We start from the raw sequence: 23,886 nt of genomic DNA on the forward strand, positions 1-23,886 counted from the left end.
TCAGGTGAACCCCTGGCTGTAGGTCTTGTTTTGCTCGTGGCATTACTGGTGGAGACGCTCGGTACGTGTACTTCGGCTGTGTCGGCCATCTTGGAGACAGCTACATCTCCCACAGCAAGAAGCAGCCGCCGCCTGAATTTGGTCTCTTGGCATCGACACCCAGAAAGATGGCAACTCCTATGACAAGCCAGGCGGTCCAAACCAGCGATGCCCATGGCTCTCTTCTCGCACATGTTGTTCATGCGCCGCAGACACCAAAGTCGTTCTATGGAGACATCTTCGAAGATGTTGATGACTGGCTCGACCACTTTGATCGGGTCGCAAGTATAAATGAATGGGACGATGTTCGCAAGCTGTGCCGAGTTTACTTCTACTTGGAGTATTCTTCAAATATGTGGTACGAGAACCACGAGGGCTCCTTTGCAACCTGGCAAGAGTTTAGCCAACAGCTCCGTGACGCCTATCGCAATACCGGGAGGAAGGAGAGGGCTGAACAAGCCATATCCTGCAGAAGCCAGCTGCCGAATGAACGAGTATCCATGTTTGTCGAGGACCTGCTTCGGCTCTTCAAGCGCGCGGACCCTGCCATGCCCGAGGAAAAGAAGGTACGGCATTTGATGCACGAAGTAAAAGAACAGCTTTTCGCTGGGTTCGTGTGCAATCCACCGACGACAGTCGCCCAGTTAATCAGTGAGGCAACCAGGATGGAATGTACACTGCAGCAGCGGTCGCCACAATACGAACACCAGATGCCGACCACCGCATGCTCTATCGGCTCTGAAAGCGAGAGACAGGCCCTCGCAGACTTCATTCGAAGTATCGTTCGGGACGAATTGCGACAGCTTCAGGCAGTGAAATCCCATCCACCTGTGTCAGCCCTCACGGATGTAATCAGACAAGAAGTCCGGCAGGCCGTCACACCCCTGGCCCCAATTGCACCACCGATTCCCGAGGCCCCAGTCCTGACATACGTGGCGGCATTGCGATCCCCGGCGCCACCGGCTACAGATCCTGCTTTGCGGCCAAGGTACCTGCTATCTTTGCTATAAATTTACATTAAATGTATGGCTTTTTTCTTTCACATTACACTCAAGTGTGCAGTGGCACACTGCTCACAGCTAGCACTCGCAATGAGTGTGCTTGGAGTGTGGCCAAACAGATGCCTCTAGTTTACAGCTGGTCAGGCGGACATTAGCTATAGGTTTGTGATGCTTTGCTAGCCAGGATTCTCAAAACTTGTGTGCAAACTTGCATGCTTTTTTGTTTATGTCAGCACGGCCAACAGCGAGCATTTTGTACTTTACTTTAATTTAAGCAACAGTAATATACTTTGGTTTGATGCAAGCTTGCTTGCGCTTCACTCCCGAAATACTTAGGATATCACCTAGAGGTATTATTATGAGATAACTCTTTTTTTAGAGGGTAGGTACTACTATGCTGAAATATAAACACCTCCACCCCACACAGGTCAACAATGCTAAAAGCTGCCACCTACCCTGGTCACTTGTGCAGCCCCCGTAGCATCGTCGGCCAGTAGGCACGCCGTCTCGTCGGACGGGAGTTCATCCTCGCGCAAGGGCACCCCCACCAGCTGGGCTGGGGGCTCGGGCCGAGTGCGTTTGCGAATCCGGCTGTTCTGCTCCACCAGCAGCGGCATGTAGAGCAGGTGTTTCCACTGGCGGCTCAGGGCCAACAGACCGCGTCGCAGCGTGCTCAGTGGGGGCACACACTGAGCTCCAAGGCATTGCTCAGCACTGGGTGCCTCCGGCAAGAAACGACAAAGTGCCGACAACAACTGGCATGACGGCTCTTCCTGCATCAGCAAGCAGAGCACAATCCCTGCCTCAAAGTACATCAACTACTACAGGGCATGGCTCTGCTTTCATTCAGACTCCCGCACTCTTTTACGTGTCACCACTTCTTTCAATCCAAGCATCAGTCTGATCTACAACCTAAGATTTACTTCCTTCTGAAGGAAAAATGGACTGAAGCGATTCAGGTGTATGCATTCCCTACAAAAAAAAGGACAGGATAGGATGCCATGAGAGAACTTTTGAATGTGTTGACTACTGTCCAATGACATATGCCCACATGTGGAGGCTATTTGTTGAATTATTCTGACACAAATTGAGGTGCTGCATGTGCACTGCAAAGAGTAGGGACCACAGCACTGAAAGTATGACGACACAATTCAATATAAATAGATCGGGATGCATGTAAACCACTGATGGACTTCAGCCAACTTCTTTCTCCAGGGGAAACCAGTTGTCGTCAAGGCTGCGTGGAAGACGTGCTAGTGAGGGAGAAGACAGCAGCAGCAGTGTGTTGAATTCATCAGCCACATCTAAAGAGATGGCCACATGACTCACATCAGAAGTGGCCTCCACCTGAATGAAACAAACAGCAGTCCTCTAAGGCCAGAATGGCCACAGGTAAAGAATGTACAACTGCGACTGATGTGAAACTACTGTCAATATATATGGAGGGTCAAAACTGGGTCCACAATATTGTCACATGAACCAATCAGCAAGAACTTCCGTATTCTTCGCACAAGGACTAGCGTGGTCCCAACTTGATAGGTTGTGGTGCATGATGACAGCAACATCATCTCTTGTTACTGAGTTCACTTGTAACTTGTTCCTTGATCGCTCTCCTACTTCTGTTAGACCTCCATGCTTGTAAATTCTCTTGTCCATACCTTCACAAAAGCTTTTTCTCAATTTTACACTGTGATGAATATCTATGCTATACTGCCGTCCTGGGGCATAACCGATGCCATCGGTATTGGCATGAAGGAAAGAAGTGTAAACAACAAAGCACTCGTTGTCTCTGCTAGACACAACATTAACAAGAACTAAGAGACAATGATGCCTATACCCCTCTTGGCATCACTGTCTATTAGTTTTCATTAATCCATATTTGGAGGCAGATAATTTATAACAACTTGGAAAATATTCTGACCATCTATAAACAGAATATCAACAGATTAACTTGCAAAAGCAAAGCTTAATAACATTTCACAGCAACACACAGGAAAAGAAAAAGACCTTGAATTGCAACGAAATGCAAGCTATCATTTGAGCTGGAAACATCAGTTGTGTTGTGTTTATTAGAGAAATGAAAATGAACCAGAACACAAAATTGAGGAGGTACTAACACTCCTGTAAAGCCACTTGCACCTCATGGTGCATGTGTTTCGCGCATAGGCCGCATTTCGGGTTCACAACTATTGAGCGGTAGGTGGTGTGCTCGCGAGTGTTTACTACCACCATCATCATCATGGTCAGTGCGGTGGCGTCTGCAGTGACGCCTCGCGCAAAGCTGGGTTGCGGCACATGAGACATGAGCGGTCGTTCTTGTGTGTGTCAGTTGAAGCAAAGTCCGCAGTAGACGGTATCGCGGGTCGTCTAGCATGGGCATTCGTGGTGAGCCGAGCGTTGGCGACACAGCCTTGTGTTTGTTATGTTGTTAATTAAGCGTTGTGTAATTTTGTGTATGGTTGTTTTAGCATGTGGATTACAATTGATGTATATTAATTCAGCTGACGATATTGTCGATCTAAAAGCAGTTGAATAAATGTGTGTTACTCTGGTTGGGTTCGACTGTGTCTACTGCATCCGTTCACTCCAACAGCGTGGAGCTCTCCGTATCGAGACCCCACAGAATGTAGTGTTGCTTGCCACTAATTACAGTGAGCATACCACAACATGTGGATCGCAGCAGCATTGTTGTATATCGAATCACACTTTCATGTAGTGATGTAATGTAAGCCACACAAGAAAGTGTCTAAATGACTAGCTTTTGTGAGCACAGCAGTAATGTATGCAATGCTAAAGAAAAATTCATCACTATTAACTGCCATTTGGGGCTTGCCACCCAATGTTAGAAAAAACAAGAATCTTTGACGGCCATCAAGACTGACTTGAGCAGGTTGTGACAAACATGAAGATACAAGCAAGGCATTGATAATCAAACTTTTGAAGATAGCATTCATATCAATTATCTGTTGTTTGCTTGTGTCTTTGTATTTCGCACAACCTTTTCAAGTATACAATCTTACAAACTCTCCCAAATTTTCATTTTCAGAATCAAGACCAATGCACAAAATAATTGAAGCCACCCAAATGTCATGTGAAGGCTAATCATGTCTGTCTGTCTGGGCAGAAAGTATTGTCAGTTCTGGAGGAGTCTGGAGGAGAATGTGAGATTATGTAATAAAATGATGTCACACTTTTATGTTTTTTTCATCAATAAAATTTTCTCAACTATATATCTTTCGTGTGAAATAAAAGTTCAGTTGAAAGTTGCCAGTGTAATTTTTTTTGGTCCCCGTGTAAAAAAATGTGCTCTTTCCATTCAGCAGATGGATGGAATTTCAACCAGCCTGATGAATATCAACTTGCTGTGAAACAGGATCTAGGTGCTTGAGCACAAATGACTGCAAAGTCCTTTGTTGCCTGACACAGCTGTAGTAGTGGATCTAAATCTCACTTGACCTAAATCTCAGAAACAAGTGAAATAGTGAGCAGTATGCACAAGCTTCTTCACTCAAAATTCTCCGACTGCTCTTGTTTAGGACTATTCCTAACATGAATATGTGCTTTGCAGATATCCACACGGTGGCAATAAATGGGGGCGGATGTAGTACTACAAGCAGGACCATCCTCAATTGCAACTTTTCCAGACGTTTTAATCTCCTTACTCAGTAGACTTCAGTGGCTCTTAGCGGATGCTGGCTTGTTTCCATATGGTGCAAAATGATAAAAGATGAGATTGCAAGCAGCACATTGCAGCATTTCCATGCACGACGATCCCTGTCACGGCATTAATAAAATATTTGTAGCACAGCTGAGACAAGCAAAGAAAAAAGGATGAGACAGGATAGGACACCTGTACTACAAATGCACCTTTAAGAGTGCCGTTTCTTGGGCGAGTTAGAAATTCATAGCTTAATAAAATATCGCACGAGTTGGAATCCACCCCTCGGCAGTTATTAACCCTAACTGAGGCCTATTTGCGGGACACATGTGCGCCACAAGGCAAAAACTACATACCTCCAGGCTTAATTCAAACCATATCCCGAAAAAAAAAAGAGTAAAAAAAAGCAAGAGGGTGTGTTTGACGTATGGACTGCTAGTGAGGTTTGATTCGGCTGACAATATTGTTGATATAAAAGTAGTTCAATAAATGTGGTGTTTAGTGTGGTCCGACTGCGACTGCCTTGTACGTTCGCTCCGAGAACACGTATTCTCATTCCGAGACCCCACGTTCTATTGCGCCTTTGTACGCCTTACGAATGAGACAGTATAGTTTGGTTTGTTCAGTCGCCAATCATTTGAGGTAGGAGCCGAAGTACGTGATGCGAGTCATAACAAAAGTCTGTACCAGATGAATAGTATTGCTTTCCAAGGAAAGAAAAAAAAGAAACAAAAAAAAAGATGCACGCTCGCGCGACACAACATCAAATCAGTGACACAGCTGCTACACCAAAAAAAAAAGGGTTAGCGGCCATGCCAAAGCGTTTCATTGATGCTATGTTCAATCAATATTCCATGGACGTAAGAGGGAGAGAGAAAAAAATGTCTGCACTAGCCTGCATGTGTTTACATTTGGGCTAAATGGCACCGATTTCATTATGCTGGCTGCCACTGCGGCCTCTTTCATCATGTAGTGAAACAATGCCAACAGTTGACTGCTTAGAGATTGTGAAGCTGCTAACACCTCCTGTAAAGTTGTCTGTGCCTCGTAGTGCACATGTTTTGCGCATAGGCCGCATCAGGTTCACAAGTACCGAGCGGTAAGTGGCATAAGCTCGCGAGCGTTTGTTATCACCACCATCATCATGATGATTAGAATGGTGGGGCCAGCAATGACGTCTGGCAGCAAGCTTTGGTGGTGACACAGGAAAGATGAGCGGGGCTCTTTGGCAGGTGGCGGTTGGTGCAAACGATTGTCTGTAGCGGTGGGTTCCCGGGTTACACGCCGGGGGCCCTGGCGGTTAGTCAAGCGTTGGCGAAGTCACCTTTAGTGTGTGCTTGTGTTTGTTACGTTGTTGAATGTTGTGTATTTTGTGTAAGGCTGTTTTAGTGTGTTGATCCCAATTGATGCATATTGATTCGGCTGACAATATCGTTTTAAAAGTAGTTAAATAAATGTATGTATTCTTTTGTTTGGTCCAATCATGCCAACTGCGTCCGGTTACTCCAAGAGCGTGGCATGGTGCTCGCTCGCCATATCGAGACCCCACAAGTGTTAGAGAGCTCGTGTCGCAGAAATTTCGTCGTCGGCGTCGGCATAGTTGGTTGTGAGCGAAAAGTTGTCCGTGAGCGATAAATCGAGAAAGAAGCAAATAAAATAAAGAATAAAATTTTCCATCTTGTTGAGGATCAAATCCGGATCAAGTGAGGATCGAATGTCGAGTGACTCATTAGGCCTAAGGCTCTGTGCAGCTGCCTGTCGCACGTAGCACTAGGTGGAACAGGTCGTGGAGGTGTCGCACGAGTTAGGAGAAGTGGCCTTTGTTTTATTTGAGCTGGGCATATCGGTTCCCGCCGATGTATTCGCTAGCAGTACTGACCATCATACCACGTAAGTGAGAAGCTCGAAGCTCCCTTCTCTCTGCTAACATTTCAATTTCAGAATGTTAAAAGAATTTAACGTCTAAAGACACGCGTTGCCAATGAAATGAACGCGAAAGGGGAGGGGCGGTGCCTAACAAGTGAAAGCACCATCGCGGAAATTAGCCGACTACCAGACTGCCTCCATTATGCGCATGACCCAGAAACTATGTCGAATCACATCCAGAATTTGACGCTTGAAAGATGCCAACCATTTGACATCACAGATGTGCACCCGATTTAAGACATCGCAATTGAATCGCAAACCACAAATTGAGCCCTACACATGCCGCTCTTGTTTTCATTAACGATATATACCCAGCAAACAATCAATTTTTAGAGGATGTCTACAAATAATCTGAACATCCGATGTTATCTGTGGATATTCAGTGGATATTGAGTGGGCACCTCTGTTTAAATATTAAAAATGAGTATTCATAAAATATCCGTGAACATTGTTTAACTAACATATATGCCTAAGCCTGTTCAACCCGAAGGTCACCAAAGCGAACACCAGCCGTTGCGGCTGCATTTTCGATTGATGCCGAAATGCATTAGACTCGTGGACTTTAATTTAGGTTCATTTTAAAGGACCCCAGGTGGTCGAAATTTCTGGAGCCCTTCACTATGGCGACGTTTTGGGACGTTAAACCACAATAATTATCAGCATCAAGAAGCCAGAGGTATTTTATGTGTAAAGATAACAGTAATGTGTAGCTTTTTCTGTTTATGTGTATACAGCAATGTGATGCTTTTTTTTTTAAATAGACATTTTTATGAAAATAACCTGATTTGCACACAGACTAGTTTGCATGTGCATACACGCTTTTGTATTCACCCACACTTTACCCATTGCAACATTGTTGGATTGCATGCAAGTGCAATCAAATTTCAGATTAGCAGCTGTAATGAACGTTATGATTGTATGTATGCATCCCTAAAAATTAATTTCAGTAACATTTTTTACATGTTACACCACATCCAAAATATGCTGTAAAACTTGATCATTGTGGGAAGTCACTCCTAAAACACAGCCTACACCAGGTCGCTGATATCTCGAGTAGAAAAAAAAAACGATTCTGCTGCACCAGGCTGAACGCGCTTGGGCCACACACAGGATGTGCTGGATCGTTAGGGGCTCAAATACACCACAGCAAATGGTACGCCCTCTTTCAAACAACTACGGGGAATTACTTCAAATTACCGGGCTCACAACTCTATGGCCGCGCCACCCGCATGTCAGCCTTGTTGTTCATTGCATCGTCTAGGCACAGAACACCTATACACTACCATTTAACACCTATACACTACCATTGGTCTAAGCCTCTAGCCGGCTCTAGCCATATCCGCCGAACACGCTTCCTTGGCTAATGGCAAAATCATACAAACCACTACAAAGTGCATTTTATAATAACTAACTTACAAAAACGTAACTGTTTTTATAACACGAAATGCGCTGCAAAAGCATTGGTAAAAGTGAACCTTTTTTTTTTTTTTTGAGATGCCATGGCAACTTGCCATTGGCTCGATGCAAGCTGAACGCAGCCGAGAAAAGCTCCAGTCAAGTAACACTGTCTGCTGGTGGGCTGTGCAACGTGCAGGTGCATTGTGCGTGGCGTGCTTAAATATCGTTATTGGATTTATCTTGCTGCTGAAGCTGTAAAAGGTTGGTACTCTTCGCTTTTTGCCTACGAAATTTTCACCAGAAAAAACCGAATCAGGCATAAAGAACGCAGTCTCGCGTTGTGGCTGTAATGTGCTCGTGATTCATCCCAGCACATGTCTACAAAGGGCCCTCCTGCTTTTATCATTTCTTTATTTGATCACGATAAGCTCATGGCCTTGTCCTTTGATCCGGGTGATCATAGGTGAAAAAACACACATGTGTCAAATTATCAAAAAATTTTGTTGTCGTATCGCAGGCCGGTTTTTCCTGTACACTTTTCACTTGCAAGGGTTAGGTGTGACCTCCTTCATAAAAATATAGAAGAATGTGGTTTTAATCAGAAAATAATCACTATACGAAGCTATAGACTAATGAGTAAAGCATTGGATCAGTCATTCGTAAAATTGTTTGACCACCAAGTTTATTTGTAATGTCATTTGCGGTCGTCGACTTCTTTGACTCTAAGGAAGCAGAAGTTGTACGAGCGTCGTGGTTTTACGACGGTTCATGCCGCTGGAATTGCGCCAAACATAATAGAAATGTCCAGCTGGGGAAAGCTTTGACCAAGCCTTCGGCAGCGTGGGCGATTCATCCGGCCAAAGTGAAAGCAAAGGGCGGGAGCAGGCTAGTTGGAATTCTTGTTAAAAACAGCTTAAGTGCTAAAAGGTAACGACAGTCTAAGAAAACAACGAGGACAAGTACTAACTTCCAATTTAAATTTTATTGCAAAGCAGCAAGAATATATACCTGTCACATGACATCACAATGAAATAAATCAATCAATGCACAAAGATAAAGAAAAAAAACTAAGCAGCACTGAATTTACAAAGAAAAATCTTGTGTGAGTGAGTTCAAGTAATCTAGTTCTTTTTTTGTTGGTGTGACGTACGGCTTGCTGATGCAGCTTCGATTTGTTATCACCCCCGCCTCAATGATGAGCTTTGCACTCTCGTTAGAGTGAGTTGCCAACACAGTTGTTTTATCAAACACTGGCTAGCACTTGCTGTCTACACAATAAGTCACCAGGAAACCATCAGATCACTTTTGACTTGCTGGTTATGTTCAGGTAATCGCACATTGAGGCATCTGCCTGACTGTCCGACGTAACTTAGACCGCAGGTGCAGGGTATTTCATATACTGCCTCCTTCACCCATTGAACAAAATTATTCCGGTACTTAATTTTACACTCGTTAGGAGGCCTTTTTACAGGATTAGTTCTTGGGCATAAACGCGAGAACTTATTCAGTGCATAAAATACCGAGATCCCAGCCCTCTGACCAATATTCTTTAAATTGTGTGATATTTCATGCAAGTATGAAACCACAGCCACCTTCTTACTCACGGCTGCCTGCGAAACAGTGCACGTGGCACTGACTTTCGAGTCTTTTCACAGTTTTTCTGATACAAATACCAGCAAGTGGCTAGGATACCCATCTGCCCTCAAACGGGCTGTCTGCCCTCTGAAATTTTTCTGAATTGAATGATGGTATGACTTCGCAAGTGCGTTTTGCAAACAAGCACGAACAACGCCGTGCTTGACCAGCTTGCTTTATGCCGAGGCGAAAGGCAACAAAAATTTTTTTAGAACGAGGCTTGTAGCTCCAATATATATTGCTACTTGAAAACGAAAGCCTCAGGTCCAAGAACCTTAGGGATCCATTTTCGGGTATCTTGTGCATCAAAGGAGGTGGCGTTAGGCAATCTTTGAACAGCGTCAAAAGCCTCTTAGACGGACTGTTTCTCAGGCAGCCTTGAGTAATAAAGTGGCTGTGATCCCATACATGCATGGAATTTCACACAACTTAAACAGAAAACAAAATTGCTCAGAGGGCGGGTGTCTCGGTAGTATTTTCTGTGCAGAATAAGCTGTTTCACTTATATGCAAGGACTAATCCAGTAAGAAAAGCTCCTAAAGAGCGTAAAATTAAGCATCGAAATGAGTTTGTTCAATGTGTGAAGACGGCAGTATATAAAATACCCGGCACCTGCAGTCTAAGTTACAACCAACAGTCAGGCAGATGCCTCTATGTGCGATTACCTGAACATAACCAGAAAGTAAAAAAGGGATCTGATGGTTTCCTGGCGACTCAGTGCACAAAATGCAAGTGCTGGCTGGTGTTTCATAAAACAACTGTGCTGGCTAATCACTCTAACGATAGTGCAACACTCATCATTGAGGCGGCGGCAATAGCAAATCGAAGCTGCATCAGCAAGCCATCCGTCGCACCAACAGAAAAAATAACTAGGTTACTTGAACTCATCGACACATGAATTTTTTAGTAAATTCACTGCTGCTGAGTTTTCACTTTTTTTTACCTTTCTGCATTGATTATTTGATTGTGATGTCATGTGACAGGCATATATTCTTTCTGCTTTGCAATAAAATTTTAGGTGGACGTAAACGCTTGTCCTCGTTGTTTCCTTAGACCGTTGTTACCTTTTAGCACTTCGGCTGTTTAAGACATGAAAGTGAAAGGCTTTTTCTGTAAGTTAAATTTTGACTATTTTGACAGTGCATAAACACGTGTGTGTTTGTCACACACGTGTGTTTGTGACCACTTTGAGCAGTGGTGTGTAATTTTTTTTTTTCAATTTAATCTCTCCAATAATATGTTTACTCGCATACAATGTACACAGTATGCACGTCTAAACAACAGGGCATCGCGCTAAGGGCTGCACCTGAGCATATAGGCCCCATCTAATCATGCACGTAGCCCCAATGACGCGCATTCCTTGCGTTTTCTTTGTCTTTGTGGCTGCATCAAGTGTTTTGGATGTCAAAAGCGGTCAGAAGCGCTCTTGGTAATACATAGAACAGAACAGAGAAAATTGCGCAAGATATGCCTGCGACAGGCATAGGGAATGACGACACTGCTAACAGAAAAATTTTGCCACATAGCTTAAATTATTCGGACCCTAACCCGGCCGATGCGCCGCTGTTTGTTTTTCTGTGCTAGTTCAAACTGCGCTTCTGACAGCCAAAAAAGTTGCATCCGCATCTCAAGAAGGACTCTTCATTGAGGGTTGCCCAAGCTTGCACGTGGCCTATATCAATCTTTGTGTTGTGTGTAGATGTGAACAATGCAGTGCAGAGCATGACACTCTGCCGTTCTAGACCAATATGTTGCCCTTTGTACGAACTGCAAGCAGTGCTGTAGATCTAGCTGAAAGCTGAAGTACAATGCTGTTATTCTCGGCCAGTTGTGCATTGCTCTTGCATAAAGTAGAAAGACCACCAGTTGCAGCAACTGAAAATGTACAAGGGTAGCTTCAGCTTGGTTAATTGTAATTAATCCTTAAACAGCACGAAGGACAAGAACAAGAGAGGCACATCACGGTGTTTGTGGACTCTTTTGTCTCTGTTCTGCAAGCAGTGTCTGGATCAATTACAAAAGTTTACTCTATAACTTGTTGTCAAGCACCGAAGTGGCCTTAATGTTCACATTGCACATCAAGACGAAGAAAGAGAGGACAGGGAAATTAGCCAGTTCTGAGACTGGCCGGCTACTCTGTATTAATAGATTAAACATTATGGTAAAAGAAACTACTAATTTGTGCATAATCTTGCAGTGTGAATGCATAATGTTATCAAACAGGACTGCATTCATGAACTCATAAATGTGCATACCACAAAATATCTGCGTGCTTTTCACCCTTTAGAATGTGCATTTATATATATGTCTGGTAACCATTACAACCATAGAACCTGATTTCATCATTATGCTTCGCTGGTGTGATTCATTGGTTTCTAAACAGCATGTTTAGAATGTTTAGACTAAATACTCCATATACTGGTGACACTCATTATTGAACTGCTGTCACTGCATTTGTAATGCTATTGAGGTAATTTTTCAAAGTCCAGATTGCACACTGCAAACATGCTTCATAAACTGCTCGTTGAGCATCAGTTTTACGTTAGCTGTGTCAACAGTGGTGTTTATACACATTAATATATTTGCAGCCTACCAGTGAGCTGACTAATTGACCACCCAATGTTATCACTCTGACAGATCCTCTAAGACCTTTGCTGAATTTGATGCAATAAATTTGACTAAAGGCAATTATATCGAGTTCACAGTCTCATTATTTTATAGCATTATTATTTTGTAGCATTGCTTGCGCGTCTGTCCGTCTCAGTGGGACAGTCGTTAGGGTGCACAACTGCTGACCCAAAAGTCACGGATTCAATGCCAGCAGCAGCAGTCGCATTTCGATGGAGGTGTAATGGTAGAGGTACGGGTACTGTGCAATGTCGGTGCACGTTAAAGAACACCACATGGTTAAAACTATCGAAGCCCTCCACTGCGGCGTTTCTCATTCGTAATGTAGTTTTGGGATGTAAAACCCCAAATAGTATGCATATGTGCATCGCTGCACCTAAAAATAGGTGTCATTTGATATATATCAATGTTAACTGCAGAACTGCTATGGACAATCTATGGACGTTGACTCTCGTCAAAATGGACATCCTCTAAATATTGTACTGTAGCGAGGGCGGTGGACACGGAGCTAGAGAAAAGAAGAAGACGCGCTGTGATTGCAGGTTTGCATTAAATAAATCTTTCGTTCGCCAAGTGAACTCCTGCTTGTTCAACACCCCGTTTCAAGTGGTGGACGTGCTGGGTACACCTGGTCCTCACCCTGGAACTTCGCAGTCTTACACTCCAACCACTTTCTGCAATGACTGATCCGGGACCGTCTCAGGCCGCCACTCTAGATCTCGCACCCGTACCTGTCTTCTGCGCTGGCGCTCTCCGGCAGTGTGACTCCCCAATCTTGACGGCACAGAGGACCAAGATGTGGACAACTGGATTGCCATGTATGGACTGGTGAGCGCGTGCAATAAGTGTAACGCAGCCGATAAGCTCACAAATGTGAGTTTTTACCTGACCGACGTGGTAAAACTATGGTACAGGAATCATCAAAGTGATTTCAGTAGTTGGTCGGAATTGGCAAAAACCCTCTCAGAAGTCTTTGGCCGTCCTGCTTTCCGCCCCCTTCGGGCTACAGCATGCGTGGCAAGGTATAGCGAACAGATGAGACTTTCAGGAGCTACATCGAAGATGTGCTCTGCTTCTGCAAGCTCATCGACCCGACTCTGGATGAGGCAGGCAAGATCAAAAACATCATGAAAGGAATTGACGGCGGCGCACTCCAAATGCTTGCTGCGAAGACTCCCCCAGACGGTCGCCGAGGTGATTCAACTCTGCCAAAGCTACGATGAGCTGTGTAGGCAGCGCGCTTCCACACGTTGCACTGCTCAAGACACCGCGGACCTCTCATCTCTTGACTATCGCCATGACTCCGCCGACCACTCTGCGTTGATGCCACCAATAAAGCAATTCATACGCGAGGAAGTCGCCCGGCAGCTATCCATAATCACCAGAACTATCGAGCCGATGGCACCCTTGTCACCTTCGCTTCGCCAGGTCATTGAATCGCAAGTTGCTGAAGCATTGCCGCCAGCTCAGGCTCCACCATCTATTACCACACCACTAACGTACACAACCGCTGTTCTCTTGCTCGGCCACGTGCTCCACCGTCTCCGGCTATCTACGAAGCAACTCGCCACGTTTATTTGTCGACGCCACCTGCCCGACCGTAGTCCGTTTCGTCTCCGGCTGTACACGAAACTACTCAAAACGTTTGTATGACGACGACACCTGCACAACCGTTTACGGTACCTCATTCAGTGAACAGTTCCCCTACTGTCAGCCAATGGCGCACTTCAGATAATCAGCCAATATGTTTTTCATCTGGCATCCCAGGCCACATATCTCGTCACTGCCGCCTTCGCAGCTTCCCTTCTCATGACATTGCAGGGGCCTCACACTACATGCCCACTCAGCCACGATATGCCGTTCCTGCCCATCCACCTCAAGACCTACGTCTTGGTCGCCGCCCATCCGGCTCAAGCCGTTCTCCTTCTCCTTATCGCCGATCTATTTCTCCAATGTTTTGTCGCAACAGCCCACCGCGAGGGGAAAACTGACGGGCGCAGTTGCGGAGGCAAGAACTGCTTGGGCAGCGAAAATTTCAAGACCTAACTGCTGTCCCCCGAACGAAATTGAGCTCTATATTGATGGCATTAGGGTGCACGGACTTGTTGACACCGGAGCTGCCATATCTGTAATTAGTGAGAAACTGTGCCGAAACTTGAAGAAAGTGACCACTAAACTTACCGCCCTATCTTTGCAGACAGCTACGTCCCACCATGTCCAGCCTTCAGCTTTGTGACTGCTCGAGTCGTCATTCAAGGTGCGATATACGTCATCGCATTTGTAGTTATATTCCGTTCTTCGCATGACGCCATCCTTGGCTGGGAATTTCTTTCGTCAAATTCTGCTTTGGTCGACTGTGCTCGTTCCACTCGCCTTGTCTGTGCCGTGCTATGAACCCGACGATGGCGCTTCATGTAGAGTGTTTGCTGCTTCTGACCTTGACATTGTGTCTTTCTCAGCTTTCTCAGCTGTTGTTGTCCCGGTGTCGTGTGCCTCTCCTCCGAAATCACCTGTGTTGTTTATGCCATCGGTCGCATCTGTGTGCCGTCGAAATTTCATGCTCCCGTTTGCCATCATCGTTTTTCACAATGGTCACGCTGCCATTTATGTGTGCAATCCCACGGACAGCCCGCCATCCCTACTACATGCAAATGCCTGGGAAGCTATGAACCTTACGAGTGCATTCTTCCAGCTACTATACCCAATTCTACGGTTTCGCTCCCGATTTGTGCTGTCACTCCTACAAACGCGCCTAATGGTGTTCTGAACGTCTTCTCGGATGCCATCGACTCTGAGCTCGCACCAACTCAGCGCCAAGAGATAACAAACCTTCTACTCCGTTTTCCTTCTTCATTCGATCGTGACCAGTTGGGCTTAGGCAGAACTTCTGCGGTCGTTCCCCGCATTGACACCGGTCAACAAGCCCCGCTAATACAGAGTTTGTACCGTGTCGTCTGCTGAACGCCCTGCCATCGACGAACAAGTGGACGACATGTTGAAACGTGGCATCATCGAGCCCTCCACAGTCTCCGGGCTTCCCCGGTTGTTCTCGTGAAGAAAAAAAATCGATCCATCCGGTTCTGCGTTGACTACCGCCGACTCAACAAGATAACGCGCAAAGACGTATACCCTCTGTCTCACATCGACAATGCTTTGGACTGCCTACAAAGAGCAGAGTTCTTTGCCTCGTTAGATTTACGCTCCGGCTACTGGCAGGTGCCCGTAGCAGAGGGTGACCACCCGAAGACAGCCTTTGTGACACCGGATGAACTATATGCATTCACCGTTATGTCCTTCGGCCTCTGCAATGCGCCTGCCACTTTCGAAAGGATAATACCATCCTGCAAGGTCTGAAATGAAAAACGTGCCTCTGTTATTTGGACGATATTGTGGTATTTTTAAGCAACTTTGCGACCCGCCTGAGCCGCCTCGAGCAAGTTCTTACGTGCCTTTCCACGGCGGAACTTCAACTTAATTTGAAGAAATGTCACTTCGGCGCTCGCAAGCTTGTAATCCTTGGCCAAGTGGTTTCTAAGGACGGCATTCTTCTGGACCCTGGAAAACTTAATGCAGTCGCGGCGTTCCCAAAACCAACCACCATCAAAGAGCTCCAAAGCTTCATCGGCCTATGTTCGTACTTTCGGCGCTATGTCCGCAATTTCGCCTCCATTATCACCACCTTGACCAATCTTCTTGCCGGAAGTTTTGATTTGTCAGCGTGGTCACAGGGGTGTGATGATGCATTTTAGGAACTCCGACGGCTTCTCACTACACCTCCCATACTCCAACATTTCGATCCGTCAGCTCCCGCGGAGCTTCATACGGACGCCAGTGGTGTCGGGCTCGGGGCCATACTGGCTCAATGCAAGGATGGCTTTGACGAATGCATCGTCGCCTATGCCAGCCGCACTTTCAGTAAAGCCGAGAAAATTTCGGCCTTATTCATATGGACATTTGTTTGATATTGTGACAGACCACCATGCGCTTTGCTGGTTATCTTCACTAAAAAATCCTAATGGCCGGCTCGCTCGTTGGGCATTGCGGTTACAGAAATTCGATATCCGTGTTATCTATCGTTCTGGCTGGAAGCATTCCGAAGCCAATGCCCTGTCACGCTCGCCGTTGGCTTCAGAGCCTGTCTGCTCGCTTATCTCAACCAGTGCTGCCTTGGCCATCAACACTTCGGACATGCCTTCTGAGCAACGCAAAGATGCTTGAATTTTTTCTCTTTTGGACTTTCTCTCAAACCGGATCCCCGCTTCAGTTTCCAAGACGCTTCGCCGCCAAGCACAACACTTCGCTATTCGGGATAACCTGCTTTACCACTGAAACTACAGCGCAATCAGCCGCAAGTAGTTGCTCGTCATTCCCCGACATCTCCGCTCTGCCATCTGCGCCACATTCCACAATGATCCGCAATGTGGCTACGCCGGTGTGTTAAAAACATACACTCGCTTGCAGCTGCGGTACTACTACCGTGGTATGTACCGTTTTGTAAGCCGTTACGTAAACTCTTGGCTTACAAGCCAGCGATGCAAGACGCCCGCTCAACATACCATCGGTCCCTTGCAGGCATTGCCATGTCCAGCACGAGCTTTCGATCGTGTCGGAATCGACCTTTACGGTCCGCTTCCTTATACTTCGAGTAGCAACCGCAGGGTCATTATCGCTATCGACCACCTAACGCCCTACGCTGAAACAGCTGCGTTACCTTCTGCTACCGCAAAAGACGTTGCATGCTTTATACTGCAAAACCTGGTTTTAAGGCATGAAGCACCTCGGGAGTTACTAAGCGACCGCGGCCGCGCTTTTCTCTTTGATGCCATTAAAGCGTTGTTGAGTGAGTGTCGCATCATACACCGCACTACCACAGCCTATCACCCGCAAACTGATGGGATGACAGAGCCTTTTAATCGTACACTTGGAAATATGCTGGCCATGTTCGCTTCATCCGACCAGTCAAATTGGGATAGCATACTGCATTTTGTGACATATGCCTACAACACTACAACGCAAAGCACCACTGGATTTTCGCCTTTCTTCCTTCTTTATAGACGCGAGACATCATCAACAATGGATACTATTCTTCCTTATCGACCAGACCCTTCCGAGTTGACAACCGTTTCACGAGCAGCAGCACACGCTGAAGAATGTCGAAAGCTTGCTCAAGCGTTCACGCCAAACGACCAGACGCGCCGGAAACATCGCCACGACGCGTCAACCACGCCTGTGAGCTCTGCTCCTAACTCACTGGTGTGGCTATGGATTCCTTCTACTCTTCTGGGACTCTCCCACAAGCTTTCGTCCAGGTACCATGGTCCCTACCAAGTTGTACACCAAACATCCCCTGTCAACTATCTTGTCGAGCCGCTGGACACATCTCCGAACAAGCGCCGTCAGGGACAAGAAATCGTACACGTCTCTCGGCTCAAACCGTACCATGACCCTTCAGTGTACACCTGTCCTTAGGTCGCCAGGGTGGCTCCCTTGTCACCTGGGGTGATTGTAACGAGGGCAGTGGACACGGAGCTAGAGTAGAGAAAAGAAGAAGACGCGCTGCGATCGCAGGTTTGCATTCAGTTAGCCCTTGCGCTAAATAAATCTTTTGTTCGCTGAGTGAACTCCTGCTTGTTCAACACCCCGTTTCAGTACTAATATTGCCAATATTATATTAACCCTTTCGGCCCTGGCGGTGTCAATTGACCCCACCGCACAACATTTCGCCTCGTATCTCGGAAACGTAACCAATACTACTCATTCTTGGGGGCATAGTTCTTCAATGATCCCCACTTCAATTGACACCAGTATTGCGGAACGTTTGTGGAGGTAGCAGCCACAAAGAAGAAGAAGCGCGACCGAGGTCTTTAGTGAAGGCGAGGTACGTAAGTTGAGGCGGGTAAGCGCCATTTTCGGGACGACGTACCGAAGCTGTTTCAGTGAGTATTAGGCTGAAAAGTAAGACATTGGTTTCCATTTAGTGTACACTATTGATTGGCAGGAAAAAAGAAGCCATTTTTTTTTTCCGTTTTCCAATCACTGGGCCTTATCACCTAATTTGATGCCACGTTAATTAATCCAACCATGCTGGTACCAGCGTCTCAAATTTTTGTTTGTGGTCTTCTGAAGTCTTAACTACAAGAAAAATGCGCACAACAAGTGTATCCAACCAAAATAAAAAATCCAGGGCTGAAAGAATATTGTTTATGGAACTGATGTGGACATCATATGAAGGTCCACTCTCCTCAAAATGAACATCCTCTAGGTATTGTATAAATATTAAATTAACTTTTCTGGACATCCGTTGAAGATAAAAATATTATATAATTGATATTTATTTGATGTGTACTGGACATTACATGGTTGGCTGGGTATCCCTTCCCGTCAAGTGCGGCCACCACAAAGAGTTTCGTTGATTTGGTGCCTAACCGCAAATTAGATTCACGCGATTGCTACCGATAGAAGTGCAACAAATGCCGATTAGGCCTAGCTTGCCATTTGGTAAGTTGTCACAGAGAGTTTGTCCAAAACCTGAAGATTCGGCGTCAAGAAGATCACACTAGCAGTGAACCAAGAAACGCCTGCGTGATACGAAGTTCGCGTTCACAGCCGGGAGATCAGCAACAAATACAACTTGCCAAGCTTACGTACGACAGCGCACTGGCAGCAAAAGTGAAAGCTCGTGTCATAATCCATCAGGGTGCATAGTGACCACGAAGAAAAAAATTCAAGGGTTTTTAAGGACTTTCAAGGCCCCAACTAAGGATTTTCAAGGACTTGAGAAATAACATTTTTCTAAGACCGTAGAAAAACAACAATTTTTTACAGCATGGAAGCACATATTTTACTGTAAGGAAGAAAATGCAAGCACAATTTTCATATATGCTGGTTTCATTGCGCTGTTTTCTGCTGATTTCAACATCCATTTTGCTGATTCACCTCACAATCGTACTGCACACACATACACACAAAAGGGGACTAGGTTTCATTGTACTGTTTTCGGCTGATTCACCTCACAATTTAGACGCATTGCACACACGCACAAAAGGGGACTAGGTTTCATACCACTGTTTCCTGCTGATGTCAACATCCCTTTTGCCGATTCGCCTCAGTATCTAGGACGTATTGCACACATACACACAAAAGGGGCCTAATTTCAAACAGTGGACTCGCGATATTAAATACCCGAAGCTTCCCTTCAGGTTTTAAGTTCCAGAAGCTTCCCCTGCAGGCTCTCATCCATGTCTGCAAGTTCCAGGGACTTCTCGTTTGCAGTTTTTCTTAAACTGTTGGACTTCACAATCAAAGTGATGTCGCTTGTGGCTTCCGCCCGCAGAGCGTACTTGTCGGCACAGGCTGTTAAGTCAGCGATTGTTGCTTCCAGCCTCCTCTTCTTTGTCTTGATGCTCTCTATCTCTTCTTCAATGTGGCTTCTCTTTGATGCCTTTGTCTGCTCCATCACTTGTTTTTTCGTATCCTTCAAGTAGGCCCGATAACGGCTGTGTGAGGCTGCGACAGACTTCCGCAACTCCTTCGTTATGTCAACGTTCAGGATGCCACCAGCCTTGCTTACAGCATCACAAACGATTCGCTGTGACACATACGAGATGTCCTTAAGGTTTTCGACAGAGACCTGGCGGTTGACGCTGAAGCCTCTTTCAACAGTTGCCTGCCCGTGGCTCAAGATGAGATAAAGCCGGATAACCTTCCACAAGTGCATGTAGGATGAGTCACCCTTCAACAACTCAAGGTAGAACTCGTCCAGGCCAAGAGTGTGTTTGTAAAACTGCCGCAGGTTGTGTTTCTTTTCTTGCAGAAGTTTTGTGTATTCCCCAAGGACAGAATCGCGCTCATGCTCACCCAATCGACAAACTGCAATAAGTGCGTCTAGGACCTTTCTGAAGCCTGCAAGGCAGTCATCTGGCTTTGAGGCCATTTGACGGAAATCAAGAGATGACAGGTTCCTAACCAGATGGTATGTCAGTGGGCTTTTCTCCAGAATCTTCTTGGTTGTGCTTACAAGGAACTGTTTGCATTCAATCCTAAAGGCAAATACATCTTTGGCGCTCACCTTCGCGGCTTTGAGTACTTGTTCAGCAGCGTGCCCAATATCAACTTTCTCTGATGATACATGGTTATTTGGGTCTGCGACGTCCATCTTCAGCATGCCGACAACTCCTGTGGAAGCGGACAGCACCGAGCACTTCACGAATCTCGCAAGAAGCTTCCTCACGAGGCACTCGAGATCTCTTTTCAAAAAGAACACCAGTGGTTTGTCCAGCTGATATTCCGTGAGGAACGGTTTTAGAATCATCGCGATGCCCAGAGCAAACTTCAGTTTGGCCAACAGCAGTGGGTCCTGGCAAAAGTCGCTGAGCTGGATGAACGATGCACACTTTGGCAAGTTCACCTCTTTCTTTTTTGCACATGCGACGTACTTTTGCACGTCACCCCAGAGGGTTATGGCACGTTCAATGACGGGAACATTTTCTACCCAGCGATGAGAAGCGAAGTTGAGAGGAAATGTTACTTGGCCTGTCACAGTAGAGAAGTCTTCCCTTCGCGCAGGCGCATCATGAAAAATGGCACTGAGGCTTGAGAGGAGATTCTCTAGGCCCCACTTGCTGGCAACAACGCCCGCCCTGTACGCGTTATGTATGGTATGAAGTCCGCAAGTGCCCAGGTCCAAACACTGAACTTGATGGTTTTGCTGCAGGTATTCCTGCATTCCTCTAAAACACTTCAGGTTGTGGGGATGCTGACATCCCCCCCTGTAAAGTTGTCTGCGCCGCGTGGCGCACGTGTCTCGCCCCAAGGCTTTATTTCGGTGGTGACCACCACCGGGCGATAGATGGCGTTGTGTTCGCTTTGAGTACCACTGTTGGTAAAGTAGTAGCGCCGGCGGTGGCCCCTGGCGGAGGGCAGGCCTTGGTGGCGGGCGAGCGTTGAGCGAGTCTCTTCTGCGCGTGGCGGCTGCCGCGAACGGTTGTCTGTCGCGTGGGCCCCCCCGGTGCTCGGCACCGTGGGCTTCGCGCCGGGGTCCCACGTGGAGGGCAGGCGTTGGCGACGCCGCCTTGGGTATGTGTTAGTGTGTTGGGTGTGTTAGTGTGTGTTTATCATGTTATTGTGTGTTTAGTGTGTCACTGGGTTAGGTTGTTTGTATGGTAGCGTGTTAGTTAAAATTGATGTAACATTCGGCGGACGATATCGTCGTCTAAATTAGTTAATAAATGTATGTATGTTGTGTGCTTTGTACCAACCGTGTCCACTGTGTCCGTTCACTCCAAGAGCGTGGCGTGGCGCGCGTTCGCCTCGCCGAGACCCCACACTGGCGCCCAACGTGGGGCTCTTGGGGTATCGGACGACAGTTTTTGCGGTTCGGTACAGGGGTTTTGTTAGAGCCGGAGTAGAGTAGGCTTAGGGGGGACTTCTTTGCTAGCGTCGGTGGTGTGCTTTGTTGAGAAGCGAGGAGATTGGTTTTGTAACGTGTTTCAATTTGTCGGCAGGTTGACTTTCTATTTTTTTTGCTCGCAAGTGTTGTTATTTTTGTTGTTAGTTTTCAAAAAGTTGTTGAATTAGGACGAGAGCCATGCGGTCCGCATCCTGGGGTGAGCAAGGCCTAGAGCAGGTGGTTTGTAGGCCAGGCCCGAAGCGAGTGAGTGCGGAAGCCTCGTGGGTGGTCCGATTTTCTGTAAATAGCTTCTATATCTTTGGGCTCAGGGAGCCGGGCGTCGTTGCTGACTTGTATTGCGGCTCGACGCCGAGGCGTCGTGACACCGCCCGGGGCGGTGGACGCTGGTCGCTCGGTAAGCTGCTGTGTGCGGCGAGCGATAGGGCCACCTCACAGAGTGGACGTCTCCTCGCGGCTGCCTCTTCTGCGCCTAGGCTGGGTGCTGGGTGGATGCCGGTTGTTGCCGAGTGACTAATTAGGCCTAAGGCTCTACGCAGCCGCCTGTCGCACGTGGCACAACTAGGTGGATCGTGGCGTGGAGGTGTTGCGCTCCGCTTCCCTCACCTTTTTTTTCTTGTGAGCACGAGTTAGGAAAAGTGATTTTTTTTATGGGCTTCTCGGCCGCCACCGATGTATTAGCTAGCAGTACTGACCACCGTACCACGTGGCCGAAAAGCCTGAAGCTCCCTCCCCTGGGCCGCGCTCCTTTGTTTCTTTCGAGTTTTGTTTTTTGTTGATGTATTCAGTGGGAGGGATGTCATCCACGGCCGGCTGTCCTGCACATCGTCAGCGTCGTTGGCCAGGAATGCGGTCGTGAGGTCGGGCGATGGAGATGCCTGGGACCTGTGCAACTGCCTGCAGTCCGGCGCCCTCGCGAGTGCTGGTCGCAACTGGAAGACGTGTCGGCGCTAGCGACGGATCGTCGCGCCGACGGCAACGTTGCTGTTGCGGGGCCGGTACTGAGCTGAAGCCGAGCCGGACAGTGCAGCAGTGTCGACCAGTGGCGGTGTCGTGGTGCAAGGACATTATGGTCGTGCGATATCATTTTTTTTTGTTAAAGCTTGTGTAGCTAATTTTTGATTTCGGGATATGGTTTCATTTAAGGTTGGGGGAATGTGGGGATGCTGACATCCCCCCCTGTAAAGTTGTCTGCGCCGCGTGGCGCACGTGTCTCGCCCCAAGGCTTTATTTCGGTGGTGACCACCACCGGGCGATAGATGGCGTTGTGTTCGCTTTGAGTACCACTGTTGGTAAAGTAGTAGCGCCGGCGGTGGCCCCTGGCGGAGGGCAGGCCTTGGTGGCGGGCGAGCGTTGAGCGAGTCTCTTCTGCGCGTGGCGGCTGCCGCGAACGGTTGTCTGTCGCGTGGGCCCCCCCGGTGCTCGGCACCGTGGGCTTCGCGCCGGGGTCCCACGTGGAGGGCAGGCGTTGGCGACGCCGCCTTGGGTATGTGTTAGTGTGTTGGGTGTGTTAGTGTGTGTTTATCATGTTATTGTGTGTTTAGTGTGTCACTGGGTTAGGTTGTTTGTATGGTAGCGTGTTAGTTAAAATTGATGTAACATTCGGCGGACGATATCGTCGTCTAAATTAGTTAATAAATGTATGTATGTTGTGTGCTTTGTACCAACCGTGTCCACTGTGTCCGTTCACTCCAAGAGCGTGGCGTGGCGCGCGTTCGCCTCGCCGAGACCCCACAAGGTTTACATTGGGGCCATCCATTGACAGCTGAACAGCTCTCGCCAGCGGCAAATCTTCCAGGGCACCCAGAAGCTTCTCTTGAAGGTCTTCGGCAGTTGAATGTCTTATGAACACCGACGTATAAAACCTCGAGGTCACCCGCTCGGGCATTGTGCTCCAGTGGCGCACATGAATGTCCATTTGTTTCCTCTGCAGGTAGTCGTTCAAAGACTCGTCGAACAGAACGGTGTAACCGTCCGACTGCTCCAATTCGCGTTGCAGGCACGAGAGAAAAAACGGTCTCAGACCATGGCACACCACGTATGCAGATTTCCTCTCACTGCAGGAAAATGCCTTAGCGATTTCACTGTCCGGGAACATTTTCTTGAAAAGGTCCCCCGTATGTGCGGACGATTTGTAGGAGTAGTGCGCCGTGACCATTTTCAGGGTCCACAGTATCTCCGCCTCGACCACACTC

At 47.1% G+C, this 23,886-nt stretch overlaps 2 protein-coding genes across 6 annotated transcripts in view; both read right to left on the reverse strand.

Annotated features, from left to right (window-relative positions):
- The window catches only part of tweek (transmembrane protein KIAA1109 homolog tweek), a 1,194,469-nt gene that overhangs the window by 642,769 nt on the left and 527,814 nt on the right, over positions 1–23,886 (reverse strand). For all 5 annotated transcript variants that reach the window (XM_075882507.1, XM_075882492.1, XM_075882501.1 and 2 more), the window contains one exon: positions 1,496–1,813. In XM_075882507.1, the coding sequence (XP_075738622.1) occupies positions 1,496–1,813 (318 nt within the window). The remainder of the gene's footprint in view (positions 1–1,495; positions 1,814–23,886) is intronic.
- On the reverse strand, positions 18,985–21,022 carry LOC142783840 (uncharacterized). The gene has a single exon (XM_075882514.1). The coding sequence runs from the start codon at positions 21,008–21,010 to the stop codon at positions 19,481–19,483; it is 1,530 nt and encodes a 509-aa protein (XP_075738629.1). The 5' UTR covers positions 21,011–21,022; the 3' UTR covers positions 18,985–19,480.

Source organism: Rhipicephalus microplus, chromosome 2, assembly GCF_043290135.1.
Source record: "Rhipicephalus microplus isolate Deutch F79 chromosome 2, USDA_Rmic, whole genome shotgun sequence".
Lineage (NCBI taxonomy): Eukaryota > Metazoa > Arthropoda > Arachnida > Ixodida > Ixodidae > Rhipicephalus > Rhipicephalus microplus.

Coding starts and splice junctions, on each gene's coding strand:
- LOC142783840 (XM_075882514.1), bottom strand. CDS start 21,010: ATGCAGGAATACCTGCAGCAAAACCATCAAGTTCAGTGTTTGGACCTG.